Consider the following 18,446-nt stretch of genomic DNA (forward strand, 5'->3'; position numbering starts at 1 on the left):
TGTAGATCCCCACATTCACCACAAACCCACATTCAGGACTGAATATCTTAACACAAAACAATACAAATAATTGTATATCTAGATTTAGCCATTTATGAAATAGCTTTCTTAATAGCTAGCCTATGTTTTAGTGACGTTCAAGATCATTAAACATGACTTAATTTGTTATAATCATAAGAAATGAATTGCCCATAACAATTCCCACGGAGCTGTGAGCACTTATACATTTATGTGACGCTTTTCCACTCATCTTCCAGTTGTCGGTTTTCCTCTGTTGAAATCGACCAGCTGTGAAAGTGAGGGCACGGCTTTTATACGCCAGTTGTGAAAACACTTCCGCGTAGTCTGCTCTCGTGTATCTTCCCTTTCGTCTCCTCCCGCACCCTTCCTCGACTCCTCCGTGTGCATTTGAGCTATTGGGACGTCCTTCAAAATAGCGCGTCTTGATCGATTTCCGGGTCAAGTCCCGGAGGAGGCGAAGAGAGGAGTCGAGGAGGGGTATTGGGATGAGGCTTTTGTCTTGTGCCACTCCGTTCAAGAACAGTTTCTCTCTGTTTTCGCTTGTCTTTTTTGATGTTGGTCTGGTGCTTGAAGCTTTCTCTTCCAGACTTGTAACATCTTCAACAATCACATTGGCGATTTCATCTGAAAACATTTTTCTTTTCAGTGAGATTTGATATTGCAGCAGCTCACAAGCAGAGTCCGTCATAACATTTAGAAAAGGTTCTGTAATTTCAGTTAACTCTTTCCTAATTAGTTGCTTGAGAGTTTTAGTTGTTGTAATCAAAACTAGAGCATCCTCCTCGGATCTTCTTGAGGCCTTATTGGGGGTTTCTGGTTTCACAAATGTGGCTGACTGGCAGCAGCCATCAATGTTTTCAGCCTCCTGATCTTTCATTCTCAATTCTCCAACAGTGTCCACTTATATGGAGGTGTCTTAACTCGTTCTAGATATTTGTGTTCAAGGTGTTTCAACTGTTCAACTCCTGCAGTAATGTGAACCTGGGCTGAATTATTTCCCTATCATTTTCACAGCCATAGAACCGTAGAATGATCTTATACTAGATCCATAGAATGTTCCTCTACATTCCAATCCCGAATGACATTCCTTTTTTTTAGACACATTTTTTATGAAACATAGAATTTACAGTTATTGACCGAAAGAACGAGATCGCGGGTACAAGCGGCCGAGATGGGTTTTCTCCGCAGGGTGGTTGGTGTCTCCCTTAGGGATAAGGTGAGAAGTTCGGTCATCCGGGAGGGACTCGGAGTTGAACCGCTCCTCCTTCGCGTCGAAAGGAGCCAGTTGAGGTGGTTCGGGCACCTAGTTAGGATGCCACCTGGGCGCCTCCCTAGGGAGGTGTTCCAGGCACGTCCAGCTGGGAAGAGACCAAGGGGTAGACCTAGAACCAGATGGAGGGATTATATCTCTTCTCTGGCCTGGGAGCGCCTTGGGATCCCCCAGTCAGAGCTGGTTGATGTGGCCAGGGAAAAGAAAGTTTGGGGCTTTCTGCTGGAACTGCTACCTCCACGACCCGACCACGGATAAGCGGGAGAAGATGGATGGATGGATGGACTAGTGGGGTATTTAGAATTTGTTGGAGAATTAAATGTTTAATTCTCTTTGGCTTGTCTTAACCGATGACCTTTTTTTAGGCCTCCAACCAACAACCCATTCGAAAACACTCAAGACAAGGGAACCCAAAGTGCTAAAATGCGTACTCCTTTACGGGTTTTAGGACTCATTCCTACATAACTCTGCCTTGTTGCGAAATGTTCTTTATAAATAAAGTTGCCCTGCCTTGCTTTGTTGTGCTAAGCATGGGTAGCACCCTTTGACAGCTGTTTTGGTTTCGTCATCATGATAATGAGTCGGAGACATTCACGTCAAATCAATCGGATGCTGATTAAAATTCTCATTGACAGTTATCAATCAACCGCAAAAACGTACTAAAATAAAATGCATGCTTTTAACTTCTTTTGTCTCTTTTCCACTATTATTAAGAACATGACTATTCTGAATTGGATACAATTTGTGTAAACAGCACATTTGTGTTTGGATATTCTCAATAAGGCCAATATGCTGGTTTATGGATGATTCTTAAAGTATACAGCACATTAGAATATGCGTATTTGAAATAATACGTAGTATTTTTAAATAAATAAATCAATAGGGAAGAGTTAGCTCTGTGGCCAGTTTTTTACTGGTTCACCAGTTTTCACCCCAAATAAGTAGGCTTCTGTAGCCTACACCAGTGGTGAAAGAAGTTCTCAGATCCTTTAAAAAAGTAAAAGGGGCTACGGGTGGGGGGAATATTTCATCTTTTAATTATTTTTACCATCAATTTGTAAAAGACACATCACAAACATTTGGTTTTTTTCTCAAAAATGTAATCCATCAATATGAATTTGTTATTTGAATGAAGTCCTTCAAGATGTACATTTAGCCAGCCTTTCTTTTGCAAAAAAAGAAGAAAGAGTTGTGATACACAAATCGGAAGGCCTATGTTTTTGTGGATTTTTCTTTGATCCTTCTCTTTTGAAAAACGAAATCATAAACTAATCATTTCAAATGTTTAATTTTGTAGGTTTTGTGAAAAAAGCCTAAATATTTCCCTTAACCAGAGGATGGCAGTAGTGCACTTTCAGCCTGCAAAGACAGCTTCCGCTGAAAACAAGCAGTAGAGTAGAGCAAGAACTTCCAAAGGGTTACCTCAGAGACATAATATTATATTATAGATACAGTAACTGTATTGATCACAAACACTTTCATATGGTAATTTAATCACATTACACCGTTCCATAGTATCAGTTTCTCCCCAACAGTGGAAGTTATATTACAGCAGACCACCAATAAAAACAATGGATGACTCTGTTAGTTGTTTCTTGTTTGTTCCGGTTATCTGCTGAGGTAGTGCTCCTTTGCTTCTTGAACAAATCTAAAATTATTTCCCAGCTCCTTATTTCAGACAGACAAAGAAGGTATGGTCCAGTCAAGTCAAGTTATTTGTATTCATGTAGCCCTATATCACAGAAAGGACTTTTTGAAAGACTCGTTACTCCTAATGTTTGATGTGTGGTGTTGTGTCCCAGTAATCAGATCAAGTAGTATATAACATGTTCTCATACTGTATGTGTTTTATATATTCTGATATTTGAGCATTTTCAAGTAAATATTTTATGTTTACATTATTTACTGTCAATAGCAGCAGCTGTATACAGTTGTAAAGTTTCATGTTTTATGTTTTATTGCAGCTACAATTTAGAACACGTTGCTTCCTGCTTCCACTCATCACACACACAATTTGTGGAAAGTTTACCGTTACACACTTTTTTGACATTGATGTTTATTCATGTGTTTAAACATATGAAGCCCTACTTGTGAAGGAAACATTTGTTGTTTGGTTTGTTTCATGAAGAAGGACCATTCTTGACCATTTTTTAAAAATGGTCTTCTGATAGGCTGCCACACTGGTTCTTTATAGCAGTTCCCAAATATGTTTATTGATTCAGACCGTTCCCTGTTTAAATACTATTTTGTAAAGCATTTTAATGCTGTTACTGATCCAGGTTGAATAAATAAATATACTTAAAAAACAGAAAAAAGCACAAGTAAGATGTTAAACTTTATTATCGTGATACAGACAGTCAAAAAGCTGAGACAGATAACATTCACACAGTGTTTAACACTTGGCAGCTGTAGTCTAAATTGGTGTGTGTTTTCCAAGCAACATGGGACAATTAATCAGACCCATTTTTTGTGTCATCCTCATCTTCTGCAGTGATACATACACTTTGCCTTATCTTCAAAGTTGTTCAGGTTGCCCAGACACCCGCCATAGGAGAAGATCTCACATGTCATTGAGGAGGGGTTGTAGAAGTACCTTTCAATGATTAACAATGGCTGACAAGGCCCGTGTTCTGGTGCTTTTGTACAGTCCTCTGCAGGGAGAGAGAGAACAGGAAGGGGAAGACAACATTAGTTAGTACTTTAACATCAGATTCAGGATCTCTAATGTACTACCAGACAGCACTCAGTTAGCCTCACTCCCAGAAGAAAGGACGTATTATTGGCTTCCCCTAATTTTTTCCCCACGCCACGCTACTGGTTATATTGGGCATACTTGAAAAGGGATTGAAGTCTTCCACGTGTGCAGGATCCACAGTCGGATTCACAGGTTTCTCCACCTGTTTCCGAGCCAAAGACAGACAGTCAGACAAGACATTTGAAAACTTTTATACAAATATTCCACGAAACATTCAATTAAACATGTTTTAAGATAAGGGTAAAACACGTTCTAAATGTTTGCACAGCACATCATTAATATAAAGAACCAACAACAGCCATACAATATTCCACAGAAATGTAGAGGTAACCAACATAGTGTTTAGTAAGAGGTCAGCCAGTCACCTCATCCTCATCAACGTCTGCCTGGATGGTCCACGTGCACCCCAGCAGCAGCAGTAGCACAGAAAACACAATCGTTTTTTTCTCCATCATGTCTGTCTTTATGTCCAGCTGTCTCTTCAAGAATTGATGGAAATATAGCCCCCTTCTTATTCTCCTTATTTCAGCCCAGGCAGTGCATTGACCAATGACTACCCTGCTTAGACCAGCTTAAGATGGTTGCTGGTGCTAGACTGGTTTAGTTGGTTTACCAGGCTGGACAAGCTTGCCAGGCTTGTCATGCTGGTTCAAGACCAGCCTGGCCAGCTAAACCAGCATAGAACCGCTCTGACAGCTCTGTCTACTGGGAAAAGCGCTAAAAGTCAACACTGCACAATTTCACCCAGTCTGAGAGTAAAAGCTTTCTTGAAGGTTCGTTTTGCTTTCTTGCAACGTTACGTTAATGTTAACTTAACCTTAAGGAGGTTATTGTTACTTCCCTAGCTCTAATTGTAAAACACATCTTAACACCCATCAGCAATCAATAAAACAAATCATCCAACACAAAATAGAAGAAATCTGGACCTATTCTATTTCTTTTTATACAACAGCATCTATTGGGACTGCTCATTGATGTCATCAAGAGCCATTGAGTCTACCTTTTGTAGTCGCTCTCTTTTTTTATGTTATCGTTTATTTAGCAGGGACAATGCACATTAATGAACACTCAAAACAAGAAAATGCAAATAGTGTAAATATGCCAGATTTTAGCTTGGAGCCAATTTCCATCCGCAGTCCCTCACATAAAACATTTAAGAACATGACAATTATACACATAGCAAAGACAAATACATGATGTGCAAAAAGTGCAAAAGAGCAAGAGCAGCACACACAAGTATTTATGACATGGTAATACAATATAGCAGCAACGACATATAAAGTGCAAGAGAAGATAAAAGAGATACATAAAGTGCAAGAGGAGAAACCCCACTATTAAAGTGCATTTAGCGGTGATTGCACTTCTGTTTGTTTCTCAACCATTCTTTTAGTTGACCTTTAAAACTATTGAGAGTGGGACAATCCGTATCTCAGTTGGGAGGCTATTCCTCAATGAGCTGCCTTTAATGGAGAGAGTACATTTTGTCCAAAAGTGGTCCATCAACGGTGGACCTCACAGTCTCCTCTGGTTTCTGACCTAGTGCCGCATCCAGTGTGTTTATTGTGGATCAATTCCCCTAAGGGAGGGGGGGGCAGTCCATGTAAACATTTATAAAAAAGAGCACATACTTTTAAAAGACTTACAATTGTCAAAACTCAAAGAAAGTCTTTGTCTTGTATGCCACTACGTTCCAGAATAGTTTCTCTCTGTTTTCGCTTGTCTTTTTGGATGTTGGTCTGGTGCTTGCAGCAGCTTTCTCTTCCAGACTTGTAACATCTTCAACAAGTACATTAGCGATTTCATCTGAAAATATTTTACTTTTCAGGGAGATTTGATATTGCAGCAGCTCACACAGCAATTTGAACCTGGGCTGAATTCTTTCCCTATCATGTTCACAGCCATAGAACCGTAGAATGATCTTATACTAGATCCATAGAATGTTCCTCTACATTGAAATCCCAAATGACATTACTTTTATTTTTAGACATCTTTTTTTATGACTCATAGAAGATACAGTCATTGACAAGTGGGGTATTTAGAATTTGTTGGAGAATTAAATGTCTAATTCTCTTTGGCTTGTCTTAACCAATGACCTTTTTTAGGCCTCAAACCAAAAACCCATTCGAAAACACTCAAGACAAGGGAACCCAAAGTGCTAAAATGCGTACTCCTTTACGGGTTTTAGGACTCATTCCTACATAACTCTGCCTTGTTGCGAAATGTTCTTTATAAATAAAGTTGCCTTGCCTTGCTTTGTTGTGCTAAGCATGGGTAGCACCCTTTGACAGCTGTTTCGGTTTCATCATCATGATAGTGAGTCGGAGACATTCACGTCAAATCAATCGGATGCTGATTAAAATTCTCATTGACAGTTATCAATCAACCGCAAAAACGTACTAAAATAAAATGCATGCTTTTAACTTATTTTGTCTCTATTCGACTATTATTCAGAACATGGCTATTCTGAATTGGATACAATTTGTGTAAACAGCACATTTATGTTTGGATATTCTCAATAAGGCCAATATGCTGGTTTATGGATGATTCTTAAAGTATACAGCACATTAGAATATGCGTATTTGAAATAATACGTAGTATTTTTTAATTAAAAAATCAATAGGGAAGAGTTAGCTCTGTGGCCAGTTTTGTACTGGTTCACCAGTTTTCACCCCAAATAAGTAGGCTTCTGTACACCAGTGGTGAAAGAAGTTCTCAGATCCTTTAAAAAAGTAAAAGGGGCTACGGGTGGGGGGAATATTTCATCTTTTAATTATTTTTACCATCAATTTATAAAAGACACATCACAAACTTTCTTTTTTTTTCTCAAAAATGTAATCCATTAATATTATTTTGTTATTTGAATGAAGTCCTTCAAGATGTACATTTAGCCAGCCTTTTTTTTTGCAAAAAAAAGAAGAAAGAGTTGTGATACAAAAATTGGAAGGCCTATGTTTTTGTGGATTTTTCTTTGATCCTTCTCTTTTGAAAATACGAAATCATAAACTAACCATTTCAAATGTTTAATTTTGTAGGTTTTGTGAAAAAAGCCTAAATATTTCCCTTAACCAGAAGATGGCAGTAGTGCACTTTCAGCCTGCAAAGACAGCTTCCGCTGAAAACAAGCAATAGAGTAGAGCAAGAACTTCCAAAGGGCTACCTCAGAGACATATATTATATATATATATATACAATAACTGTATTGATCACAAACACTTTCATATGATAATTTAATCACATTACACCGTTCCATAGTATCAGTTTCTCCCCAACAGTGGAAGTTATATTACAGCAGACCACCAACAAAAACAATGGATGACTCTGTTAGTTGTTTCTTGTTTGTTACTGTTATCTGCTGAGGTAGTGCTTCTTTGCTTCTTGAACAAATCTAAAATTATTTCCCAGCTCCTTATTTCAGACAGACAAAGAAGGTATGGTCCAGTCAAGTCAAGTTATTTGTATTCATGTAGCCCTATATCACAGAAAGGACTTTTTGAAAGACTCGTTACTCCTAATGTTTGATGTGTGGTGTTGTGTCCCAGTAATCAGATCAAGTAGTATATAACATGTTCTCATACTGTATGTGTTTTATATATTCTGGTATTTGAGCATTTTCGGGTAAATATTTTATGTTTACATTATTTACTGTCAGTAGCAGCAGCTGTATACAGTTGTAAAGTTTCACGTTTTATGTTTTATTGCAGCTACAATTAAGAACACGTTGCTTCCTGCTTCCACTCATCAAACACACAATTTGGGGAAAGTTTACCGTTACTCACTTTGTCACGTTTGACTTTTTCGACATTGATGTTTATTCATGTGTTTAAACATATGAAGCCCTACTTGTGAAGGACACATTTGTTGTTTGGTTTGTTTCATGAAGAAGGACCATTCTTGACCATTTTTTAAAAATGGTCTTCTGCTAGGCTGCCACACTGGTTCTTTATAGCAATGCCAAATATGTTTATTGATTCAGGCTGTTCCCTGATTAAATAATATTTTGTAAAGCATTTTAATGCTGTCACTGATCCAAGTTGAATAAATAAATATACTTAAAAAACAGCAAACAGCACAAGTAAGATGTTAAACTTTATTATCGTGATACAGACAGTCAAAAAGCTGAGACAGATAACAGTCACACAGTGTTTAACACTTGGCAGCTGTAGTCTAAATTGATGTGTGTTTTCAAAGCAACACGGGAGAATTAATCAGACCCATTTTTTGTGTCATCCTCATCTTCTGCAGTGATACATACACTTTGCCTTATCTTCAAAGTTGTTCAGGTTGCCCAGACACCCGCCATAGATGAAGATCTCACATGTCATTGAGGAGGGGTTGTAGAAGTATCTTTGAAAGTATGCCTGACAAGGACCTGTTTCTGGTGCTTTTGTACAGTCCTCTGCAGGGAGAGAGAGAACAGGAAGGGGAAGACAACATTAGTTAGTACTTTAACATCAGATTCAGGATCTCTAATGTACTACCATACAGCACTCAGTTAGCCTCACTGCACATCAAGTGTACCGGGGTAAGTAAATTAATCTATGACCGATTGCATTGAACAAGGTTATATTGGGCATACTTGAAAAGGGATTGAAGTCTTCCACGTGTGCAGGATCCACAGTCGGATTCACAGGTTTCTCCACCTGTTTCCGAGCCAAAGACAGACAGTCAGACAAGACATTTGAAAACTTTTATACAAATATTCCACGAAACATTCAATTAAACATGTTTTAAGATAAGGGTAAAACACGTTCTAAATGTCTGCACAGCACATCATTAATATAAAGAACCAACAACAGCCATACAATATTCCACAGAAATGTAGAGGTAACCAACATAGTGTTTAGTAAGAGGTCAGCCAGTCACCTCATCCTCATCAACGTCTGCCTGGATGGTCCACGTGCACCCCAGCAGCAGCAGTAGCACAGAAAACACAATCGTTTTTTTCTCCATCATGTCTGTCTTTATGTCCAGCTGTCTCTTCAAGAATTGATGGAAATATAGCCCCCTTCTTATTCTCCTTATTTCAGCCCAGGTGGTGCATTGATGAATGACTACCCTGCTTAGACCAGCTTAAGATGGTTGCTGTTTTTAGCTGGTGTTAGGCTGGTTTAGTTGGTTTACCAGGCTGGACAAGCTTGCCAGGCTTGTCATGCTGGTTCAAGACCAGCCTGGCCAGCTAAACCAGCATAGAACCGCTCTGACAGCTCTGTCTACTGGGAAAAGCGCTAAAAGTCAACACTGCACAATTTCACCCAGTCTGAGAGTAAAAGCTTTCTTGAAGGTTCGTTTTGCTTTCTTGCAACGTTACGTTAATGTTAACTTAACCTTAAGGAGGTTATTGTTACTTCCCTAGCTCTAATTGTAAAACACATCTTAACACCCATCAGCAATCAATAAAACAAATCATCCAACACAAAATAGAAGAAATCTGGACCTATTCTATTTCTTTTTATACAACAGCATCTATTGGGACTGCTCATTGATGTCATCAAGAGCCATTGAGTCTACCTTTTGTAGTCGGTCTCTTTTTTTTGTTATCGTTTATTTAGCAGGGACAATGCACATTAATGAACACTTAAAACAAGAAAATGCAAATAGTGTAAATATGCCGGATTTTAGCTTGGAGCCAATTTCCTTCCGCAGTCCCTCACATAAAACCTTTAAGAACATGACAATTATACACATAGCAAAGACAAATACATGATGTGCAAAAAGTGCAAAAGAGCAAGAGCAGCACACACAAGTATTTATGACATGTTAATACAATATAGCAGCAACGACATATAAAGTGCAAGAGAAGATAAAAGAGATACATAAAGTGCAAGAGGAGAAACCCCACTATTAAAGTGCATTTAGCGGTGATTGCACTTCTGTTTGTTTCTCAACCATTCTTTTAGTTGACCTTTAAAACGATTGAGAGTGGGACAATCCGTATCTCAGTTGGGAGGCTATTCAACAATGAGCTGCCTTTAATGGAGAGAGTACATTTTGTCCAAAAGTGGTCCATCAATTGTGGACCTCACAGTCCCCTCTGGTTTCTGACCTAGTGCAGCGTCCAGTGTGTTTTTTGTGGATCAATTCCCCTAAGGGAGGGGGGGGGGGGGGGGGGGGGGCAGTCCACGTAAACATTTATAAAAAAGAGCACATACTTTTAAAAGACTTACAATTGTCAAAACTCAAAGAAAGACTTTGTCTTGTATGCCACTACGTTCCAGAATAGTTTCTCTCTGTTTTCGCTTGTCTTTTTTGATGTTGGTCTGGTGCTTGCAGCAGCTTTCTCTTCCAGACTTGTAACATCTTCAACAAGTACATTAGCGATTTCATCTGAAAATATTTTACTTTTCAGGGAGATTTGATATTGCAGCAGCTCACACAGCAATTTGAACCTGGGCTGAATTCTTTCCCTATCATGTTCACAGCCATAGAACCGTAGAATGATCTTATACTAGATCCATAGAATGTTCCTCTACATTGAAATCCCAAATGACATTACTTTTATTTTTAGACATCTTTTTTTATGACTCATAGAAGATACAGTCATTGACAAGTGGGGTATTTAGAATTTGTTGGAGAATTAAATGTTTAATTCTCTTTGGCTTGTCTTAACCAATGACCTTTTTTTAGGCCTCAAACCAAAAACCCATTCGAAAACACTCAAGACAAGGGAACCCAAAGTGCTAAAATGCGTACTCCTTTACGGGTTTTAGGACTCATTCCTACATAACTCTGCCTTGTTGCGAAATGTTCTTTATAAATAAAGTTGCCTTGCCTTGCTTTGTTGTGCTAAGCATGGGTAGCACCCTTTGACAGCTGTTTCGGTTTCATCATCATGATAGTGAGTCGGAGACATTCACGTCAAATCAATCGGATGCTGATTAAAATTCTCATTGACAGTTATCAATCAACCGCAAGAACGTACTAAAATAAAATGCATGCTTTTAACTTATTTTGTCTCTATTCGACTATTATTCAGAACATGGCTATTCTGAATTGGATACAATTTGTGTAAACAGCACATTTATGTTTGGATATTCTCAATAAGGCCAATATGCTGGTTTATGGATGATTCTTAAAGTATACAGCACATTAGAATATGCGTATTTGAAATAATACGTAGTATTTTTTAATTAAAAAATCAATAGGGAAGAGTTAGCTCTGTGGCCAGTTTTGTACTGGTTCACCAGTTTTCACCCCAAATAAGTAGGCTTCTGTACACCAGTGGTGAAAGAAGTTCTCAGATCCTTTAAAAAAGTAAAAGGGGCTACGGGTGGGGGGAATATTTCATCTTTTAATTATTTTTACCATCAATTTATAAAAGACACATCACAAACTTTCTTTTTTTTTCTCAAAAATGTAATCCATTAATATTATTTTGTTATTTGAATGAAGTCCTTCAAGATGTACATTTAGCCAGCCTTTGTTTTGCAAAAAAAAGAAGAAAGAGTTGTGATACAAAAATTGGAAGGCCTATGTTTTTGTGGACTTTTCATTTTGTAGGTTTTGTGAAAAAAGCCTAAATATTTCCCTTAACCAGAGGATGGCAGTAGTGCACTTTCAGCCTGCAAAGACAGCTTCCGCTGAAAACAAGCAGTAGAGTAGAGCAAGAACTTCCAAAGGGTTACCTCAGAGACATAATATTATATATATATACAATAACTGTATTGATCACAAACACTTTCATATGGTAATTTAATCACATTACACCGTTCCATAGTATCAGTTTCTCCCCAACAGTGGAAGTTATATTATAGCACACCACCAATAAAAACAATGAATGACTCTGTTAGTTGTTTCTTGTTTATTACTGTTATCTGCTGAGGTAGTGCTTCTTTGCTTCTTGAACAAATCAAAAATTATTTCCCAGCTCCTTATTTCAGACAGACAAAGAAGGTATGGTCCAGTCAAGTCAAGCTATTTGTATTCATGTAGCCCTATATCACAGAAATGACTTTTTGAAAGACTCGTTACTCCTAATGTTTGATGTGTGGTGTTGTGTCCCAGTAATCAGATCAAGTAGTATATAACATGTTCTCATACTGTATGTGTTTTATATATTCTGATATTTGAGCATTTTCACGTAAATATTTTATGTTTACATTATTTACTGTCAGTAGCAGCAGCTGTATAGGCCTACAGTTGTAAAGTTTCATGTTTTATGTTTTATTGCAGCTACAATTAAGAACACGTTGCTTCCTGCTTCCACTCATCACACACACAATTTGGGGAAAGTTTACCGTTACTCACTTTGTCACGTTTGACTTTTTCGACATTGATGTTTATTCATGTGTTTAAACAGATGAAGCCCTACTTGTGAAGGACACATTTGTTGTTTGGTTTGTTTCATGAAGTATGACCATTCTTGACCATTTGTTTGAAATGGTCTTCTGATAGGCTGCCACACTGGTTCTTTATAGCAATGCCAAATATGTTTATTGATTGAGACCGTTCCCTGATTAAATAATATTTTGTAAAGCATTTTAATGCTGTTACTGATCCAGGTTAAATAAATAAATATTCTTAAAAAACAGCAAACAGCACAAGTAAGATGTTAAACTTTATTATCGTGATACAGACAGTCCAAAAGCTGAGACAGATAACATTCACACAGTGTTTAACACTTGGCAGCTGTAGTCTAAATTGGTGTGTGTTTTCAAAGCAACACGGGAGAATTAATCAGAGCCATTTTTTGTGTCATCCTCATCTTCTGCAGTGATACATACACTTTGCCTTATCTTCAAAGTTGTTCAGGTTGCCCCCACACCCGCCATAGATGAAGATCTCACAGGTCATTGAGGAGGGGTTGAAGAAGTATCTTTCCATGTATGCCTCACAAGGACCTGTTTCTGGTGCTTTTGTACAGTCCTCTGCAGGGAGAGAGAGAACAGGAAGGGGAAGACAACATTAGTTAGTACTTTAACATCAGATTCAGGATCTCTAATGTACTACCAGACAGCACTCAGTTAGCCTCACTGCACATCAAGTGTACCGGAGTAAGTAAACTAATCTATGACCTATTGCATTGAACAAGGTTATATTGGGCATACTTGAAAAGGGATGGAAGTCTTCCACGTGTGCAGGATCCACAGTCGGATTCACAGGTTTTTCCACCTGTTTCCGAGCCAAAGACAGACAGTCAGACAAGACATTTGAAAACTTTTATACAAATATTCCACTAAACATTCAATTAAACATGTTTTAAGATAAGGGTAAAACACGTTCTAAATGTTTGCACAGCAGATCATTAATATAAAGAACCAACAACAGCCATACAATATTCCACAGAAATGTAGAGGTAACCAACATAGTGTTTAGTAAGAGGTCAGCCAGTCACCTCATCCTCATCAACGTCTGCCTGGATGGTCCACGTGCACCCCAGCAGCAGCAGTAGCACAGAAAACACAATCGTTTTTTTCTCCATCATATCTGTCTTTATGTCCAGCTGTGAGCTGTCTCTTCAAGAATTGTTGGAAATATAGCCCCCTTCTTATTCTCCTTATGTCAGCCCAGGCAGTGCATTGACCAATGACTACCCGGCTTAGACCAGCTTAAGATGGTTGCTGTTTTTAGCTGGTGTTAGGCTGGTTTAGTTGGTTTACCAGGCTGGACAAGCCTGCCAGGCTTGTCATGCTGGTTCAAGACCAGCCTGGCCAGCTAAACCAGCATAGAACCGCTCTGACAGCTCTGTCTACTGGGAAAAGCGCTAAAAGTCAACACTGCACAATTTCACCCAGTCTGAGAGTAAAAGCTTTCTTGAAGGTTCGTTTTGCTTTCTTGCAACGTTACGTTAATGTTAACTTAACCTTAAGGAGGTTATTGTTACTTCTCTAGCTCTAATTGTAAAACACATCTTAACACCCATCAGCAATCAATAAAACAAATCATCCAACACAAAATAGAAGAAATCTGGACCTATTCTATTTATTTTTATACAACAGCATCTATTGGGACTGCTCATTGATGTCATCAAGAGCCATTGAGTCTACCTTTTGTAGTCGGTCTCTTTTTTTTTGTTATCGTTTATTTAGCAGGGACAATGCACATTAATGAACACTTAAAACAAGAAAATGCAAATAGTGTAAATATGCCGGATTTTAGCTTGGAGCCAATTTCCTTCCGCAGTCCCTCACATAAAACCTTTAAGAACATGACAATTATACACATAGCAAAGACAAATACATGATGTGCAAAAAGTGCAAAAGAGCAAGAGCAGCACACACAAGTATTTATGACATGGTAATACAATATAGCAGCAACGACATATAAAGTGCAAGAGAAGATAAAAGAGATACATAAAGTGCAAGAGGAGAAACCCCACTATTAAAGTGCATTTAGCGGTGATTGCACTTCTGTTTGTTTCTCAACCATTCTTTTAGTTGACCTTTAAAACTATTGAGAGTGGGACAATCCGTATCTCAGTTAGGAGGCTATTCCTCAATGAGCTGCCTTTAATGGAGAGAGTACATTTTGCCCAAAAGTGGTCCATCAACGGTGGACCTCACAGTCTCCTCTGGTTTCTGACCTAGTGCAGCGTCCAGTGTGTTTTTTGTGGATCAATTCCCCTAAGGGAGGGGGGGGGGGGGGGGGGGGCAGTCCATGTAAACCTTTATAAAAAAGAGCACAAACTTTTAAAAGACTTACAATTGTCAAAACTCAAAGAAAGTCTTTGTCTTGTATGCCACTACGTTCCAGAATAGTTTCTCTCTGTTTTCGCTTGTCTTTTTTGATGTTGGTCTGGTGCTTGCAGCAGCTTTCTCTTCCAGACTTGTAACATCTTCAACAAGTACATTAGCGATTTCATCTGAAAATATTTTACTTTTCAGGGAGATTTGATATTGCAGCAGCTCACACAGCAATTTGAACCTGGGCTGAATTCTTTCCCTATCATGTTCACAGCCATAGAACCGTAGAATGATCTTATACTAGATCCATAGAATGTTCCTCTACATTGAAATCCCAAATGACATTACTTTTATTTTTAGACATCTTTTTTTATGACTCATAGAAGATACAGTCATTGACAAGTGGGGTATTTAGAATTTGTTGGAGAATTAAATGTTTAATTCTCTTTGGCTTGTCTTAACCAATGACCTTTTTTTAGGCCTCAAACCAAAAACCCATTCGAAAACACTCAAGACAAGGGAACCCAAAGTGCTAAAATGCGTACTCCTTTACGGGTTTTAGGACTCATTCCTACATAACTCTGCCTTGTTGTGAAATGTTCTTTATAAATAAAGTTGCCTTGCCTTGCTTTGTTGTGCTAAGCATGGGTAGCACCCTTTGACAGCTGTTTCGGTTTCATCATCATGATAATGAGTCGGAGACATTCACGTCAAATCAATCGGATGCTGATTAAAATTCTCATTGACAGTTATCAATCAACCGCAAGAACGTACTAAAATAAAATGCATGCTTTTAACTTATTTTGTCTCTATTCGACTATTATTCAGAACATGGCTATTCTGAATTGGATACAATTTGTGTAAACAGCACATTTATGTTTGGATATTCTCAATAAGGCCAATATGCTGGTTTATGGATGATTCTTAAAGTATACAGCACATTAGAATATGCGTATTTGAAATAATACGTAGTATTTTTTAATTAAAAAATCAATAGGGAAGAGTTAGCTCTGTGGCCAGTTTTGTACTGGTTCACCAGTTTTCACCCCAAATAAGTAGGCTTCTGTACACCAGTGGTGAAAGAAGTTCTCAGATCCTTTAAAAAAGTAAAAGGGGCTACGGGTGGGGGGAATATTTCATCTTTTAATTATTTTTACCATCAATTTATAAAAGACACATCACAAACTTTCTTTTTTTTTCTCAAAAATGTAATCCATTAATATTATTTTGTTATTTGAATGAAGTCCTTCAAGATGCACATTTAGCCAGCCTTTCTTTTGCAAAAAAAAGAAGAAAGAGTTGTGATACAAAAATTGGAAGGCCTATGTTTTTGTGGATTTTTCTTTGATCCTTCTCTTTTGAAAATACGAAATCATAAACTAACCATTTCAAATGTTTAATTTTGTAGGTTTTGTGAAAAAAGCCTAAATATTTCCCTTAACCAGAGGATGGCAGTAGTGCACTTTCAGCCTGCAAAGACAGCTTCCGCTGAAAACAAGCAATAGAGTAGAGCAAGAACTTCCAAAGGGCTACCTCAGAGACATATATTATATATATATATATACAATAACTGTATTGATCACAAACACTTTCATATGATAATTTAATCACATTACACCGTTCCATAGTATCAGTTTCTCCCCAACAGTGGAAGTTATATTACAGCAGACCACCAACAAAACAATGGATGACTCTGTTAGTTGTTTCTTGTTTGTTACTGTTATCTGCTGAGGTAGTGCTTCTTTGCTTCTTGAACAAATCTAAAATTATTTCCCAGCTCCTTATTTCAGACAGACAAAGAAGGTATGGTCCAGTCAAGTCAAGTTATTTGTATTCATATAGCCCTATATCACAGAAAGGACTTTTTGAAAGACTCGTTACTCCTAATGTTTGATGTGTGGTGTTGTGTCCCAGTAATCAGATCAAGTAGTATATAACATGTTCTCATACTGTATGTGTTTTATATATTCTGGTATTTGAGCATTTTCGGGTAAATATGTTATGTTTACATTATTTACTGTCAGTAGCAGCAGCTGTATACAGTTGTAAAGTTTCACGTTTTATGTTTTATTGCAGCTACAATTAAGAACACGTTGCTTCCTGCTTCCACTCATCAAACACACAATTTGGGGAAAGTTTACCGTTACTCACTTTGTCACGTTTGACTTTTTCGACATTGATGTTTATTCATGTGTTTAAACATATGAAGCCCTACTTGTGAAGGACACATTTGTTGTTTGGTTTGTTTCATGAAGTATGACCATTCTTGACCATTTTTTTAAAATGGTCTTCTGCTAGGCTGCCACACTGGTTCTTTATAGCAATGCCAAATATGTTTATTGATTCAGGCTGTTCCCTGATTAAATAATATTTTGTAAAGCATTTTAATGCTGTTACTGATCCAAGTTGAATAAATAAATATACTTAAAAAACAGCAAACAGCACAAGTAAGATGTTAAACTTTATTATCGTGATACAGACAGTCAAAAAGCTGAGACAGATAACATTCACACAGTGTTTAACACTTGGCAGCTGTAGTCTAAATTGGTGTGTGTTTTCAAAGCAACACGGGACAATTAATCAGACCCATTTTTTGTGTCATCCTCATCTTCTGCAGTGATACATACACTTTGCCTTATCTTCAAAGTTGTTCAGGTTGCCCAGACACCCGCCATAGATGAAGATCTCACATGTCATTGAGGAGGGGTTGTAGAAGTACCTTTGAAAGTATGCCAGACAAGGACCTGTTTCTGGTGCTTTTGTACAGTCCTCTGCAGGGAGAGAGAGAACAGGAAGGTGAAGACAACATTAGTTAGTACTTTAACATCAGATTCAGGATCTCTAATGTACTACCATACAGCACTCAGTTAGCCTCACTGCACATCAAGTGTACCGGGGTAAGTAAATTAATCTATGACCGATTGCATTGAACAAGGTTATATTGGGCATACTTGAAAAGGGATTGAAGTCTTCCACGTGTGCAGGATCCACAGTCGGATTCACAGGTTTCTCCACCTGTTTCCGAGCCAAAGACAGACAGTCAGACAAGACATTTGAAAACTTTTATACAAATATTCCACTAAACATTCAATTAAACATGTTTTAAGATAAGGGTAAAACACGTTCTAAATGTTTGCACAGCAGATCATTAATATAAAGAACCAACAACAGCCATACATTATTCCACAGAAATGTAGAGGTAACCAACATAGTGTTTAGTAAGAGGTCAGCCAGTCACCTCATCCTCATCAACGTCTGCCTGGATGGTCCACGTGCACCCCAGCAGCAGCAGTAGCACAGAAAACACAATCGTTTTTTTCTCCATCATGTCTGTCTTTATGTCCAGCTGTCTCTTCAAGAATTGATGGAAATATAGCCCCCTTCTTATTCTCCTTATTTCAGCCCAGGCAGTGCATTGACCAATGACTACCCTGCTTAGACCAGCTTAAGATGGTTGCTGGTGCTAGACTGGTTTAGTTGGTTTACCAGGCTGGACAAGCTTGCCAGGCTTGTCATGCTGGTTCAAGACCAGCCTGGCCAGCTAAACCAGCATAGAACCGCTCTGACAGCTCTGTCTACTGGGAAAAGCGCTAAAAGTCAACACTGCACAATTTCACCCAGTCTGAGAGTAAAAGCTTTCTTGAAGGTTCGTTTTGCTTTCTTACAACGTTACGTCAATGTTAACTTAACCTTAAGGAGGTTATTGTTACTTCCCTAGCTCTAATTGTAAAACACATCTTAACACCCATCAGCAATCAATAAAACAAATCATCCAACACAA

The 18,446-nt window shown here is 38.1% G+C and overlaps 3 protein-coding genes across 3 annotated transcripts in view; all 3 read right to left on the reverse strand.

Annotated features, from left to right (window-relative positions):
- The window catches only part of LOC307025227 (kunitz-type serine protease inhibitor B6-like), a 41,162-nt gene extending 36,640 nt beyond the window's left edge, over positions 1-4,522 (reverse strand). The window contains exon 1 of the mRNA XM_079659855.1: positions 4,412-4,522. Coding sequence (XP_079515981.1) covers positions 4,412-4,501 — 90 coding nt within the window. The 5' untranslated portion in view covers positions 4,502-4,522. The remainder of the gene's footprint in view (positions 1-4,411) is intronic.
- Positions 4,523-8,119: 3,597 nt separating this feature from the next.
- On the reverse strand, positions 8,120-9,037 carry LOC307025023 (kappaPI-actitoxin-Avd3c-like). Its single transcript, XM_079659604.1, has 3 exons — positions 8,910-9,037; positions 8,623-8,686; positions 8,120-8,442 (listed from the first exon to the last, which is right to left on the reverse strand). Exons 1-3 carry the CDS (start codon positions 8,997-8,999, stop codon positions 8,276-8,278), a joined length of 321 nt encoding a protein of 106 aa, XP_079515730.1. The 5' UTR covers positions 9,000-9,037; the 3' UTR covers positions 8,120-8,275.
- Positions 9,038-17,113: 8,076 nt separating this feature from the next.
- LOC307025270 (kunitz-type serine protease inhibitor PPTI-like) lies at positions 17,114-18,031 on the reverse strand. The gene is made up of 3 exons (XM_079659908.1): positions 17,904-18,031; positions 17,617-17,680; positions 17,114-17,436 (listed from the first exon to the last, which is right to left on the reverse strand). Exons 1-3 carry the CDS (start codon positions 17,991-17,993, stop codon positions 17,270-17,272), a joined length of 321 nt encoding a protein of 106 aa, XP_079516034.1. The 5' UTR covers positions 17,994-18,031; the 3' UTR covers positions 17,114-17,269.
- Positions 18,032-18,446: the final 415 nt, after the last annotated feature.

Source organism: Notothenia rossii, assembly GCF_949606895.1.
Source record: "Notothenia rossii genome assembly, chromosome: 11".
Taxonomy (NCBI): Eukaryota; Metazoa; Chordata; class Actinopteri; order Perciformes; family Nototheniidae; genus Notothenia; species Notothenia rossii.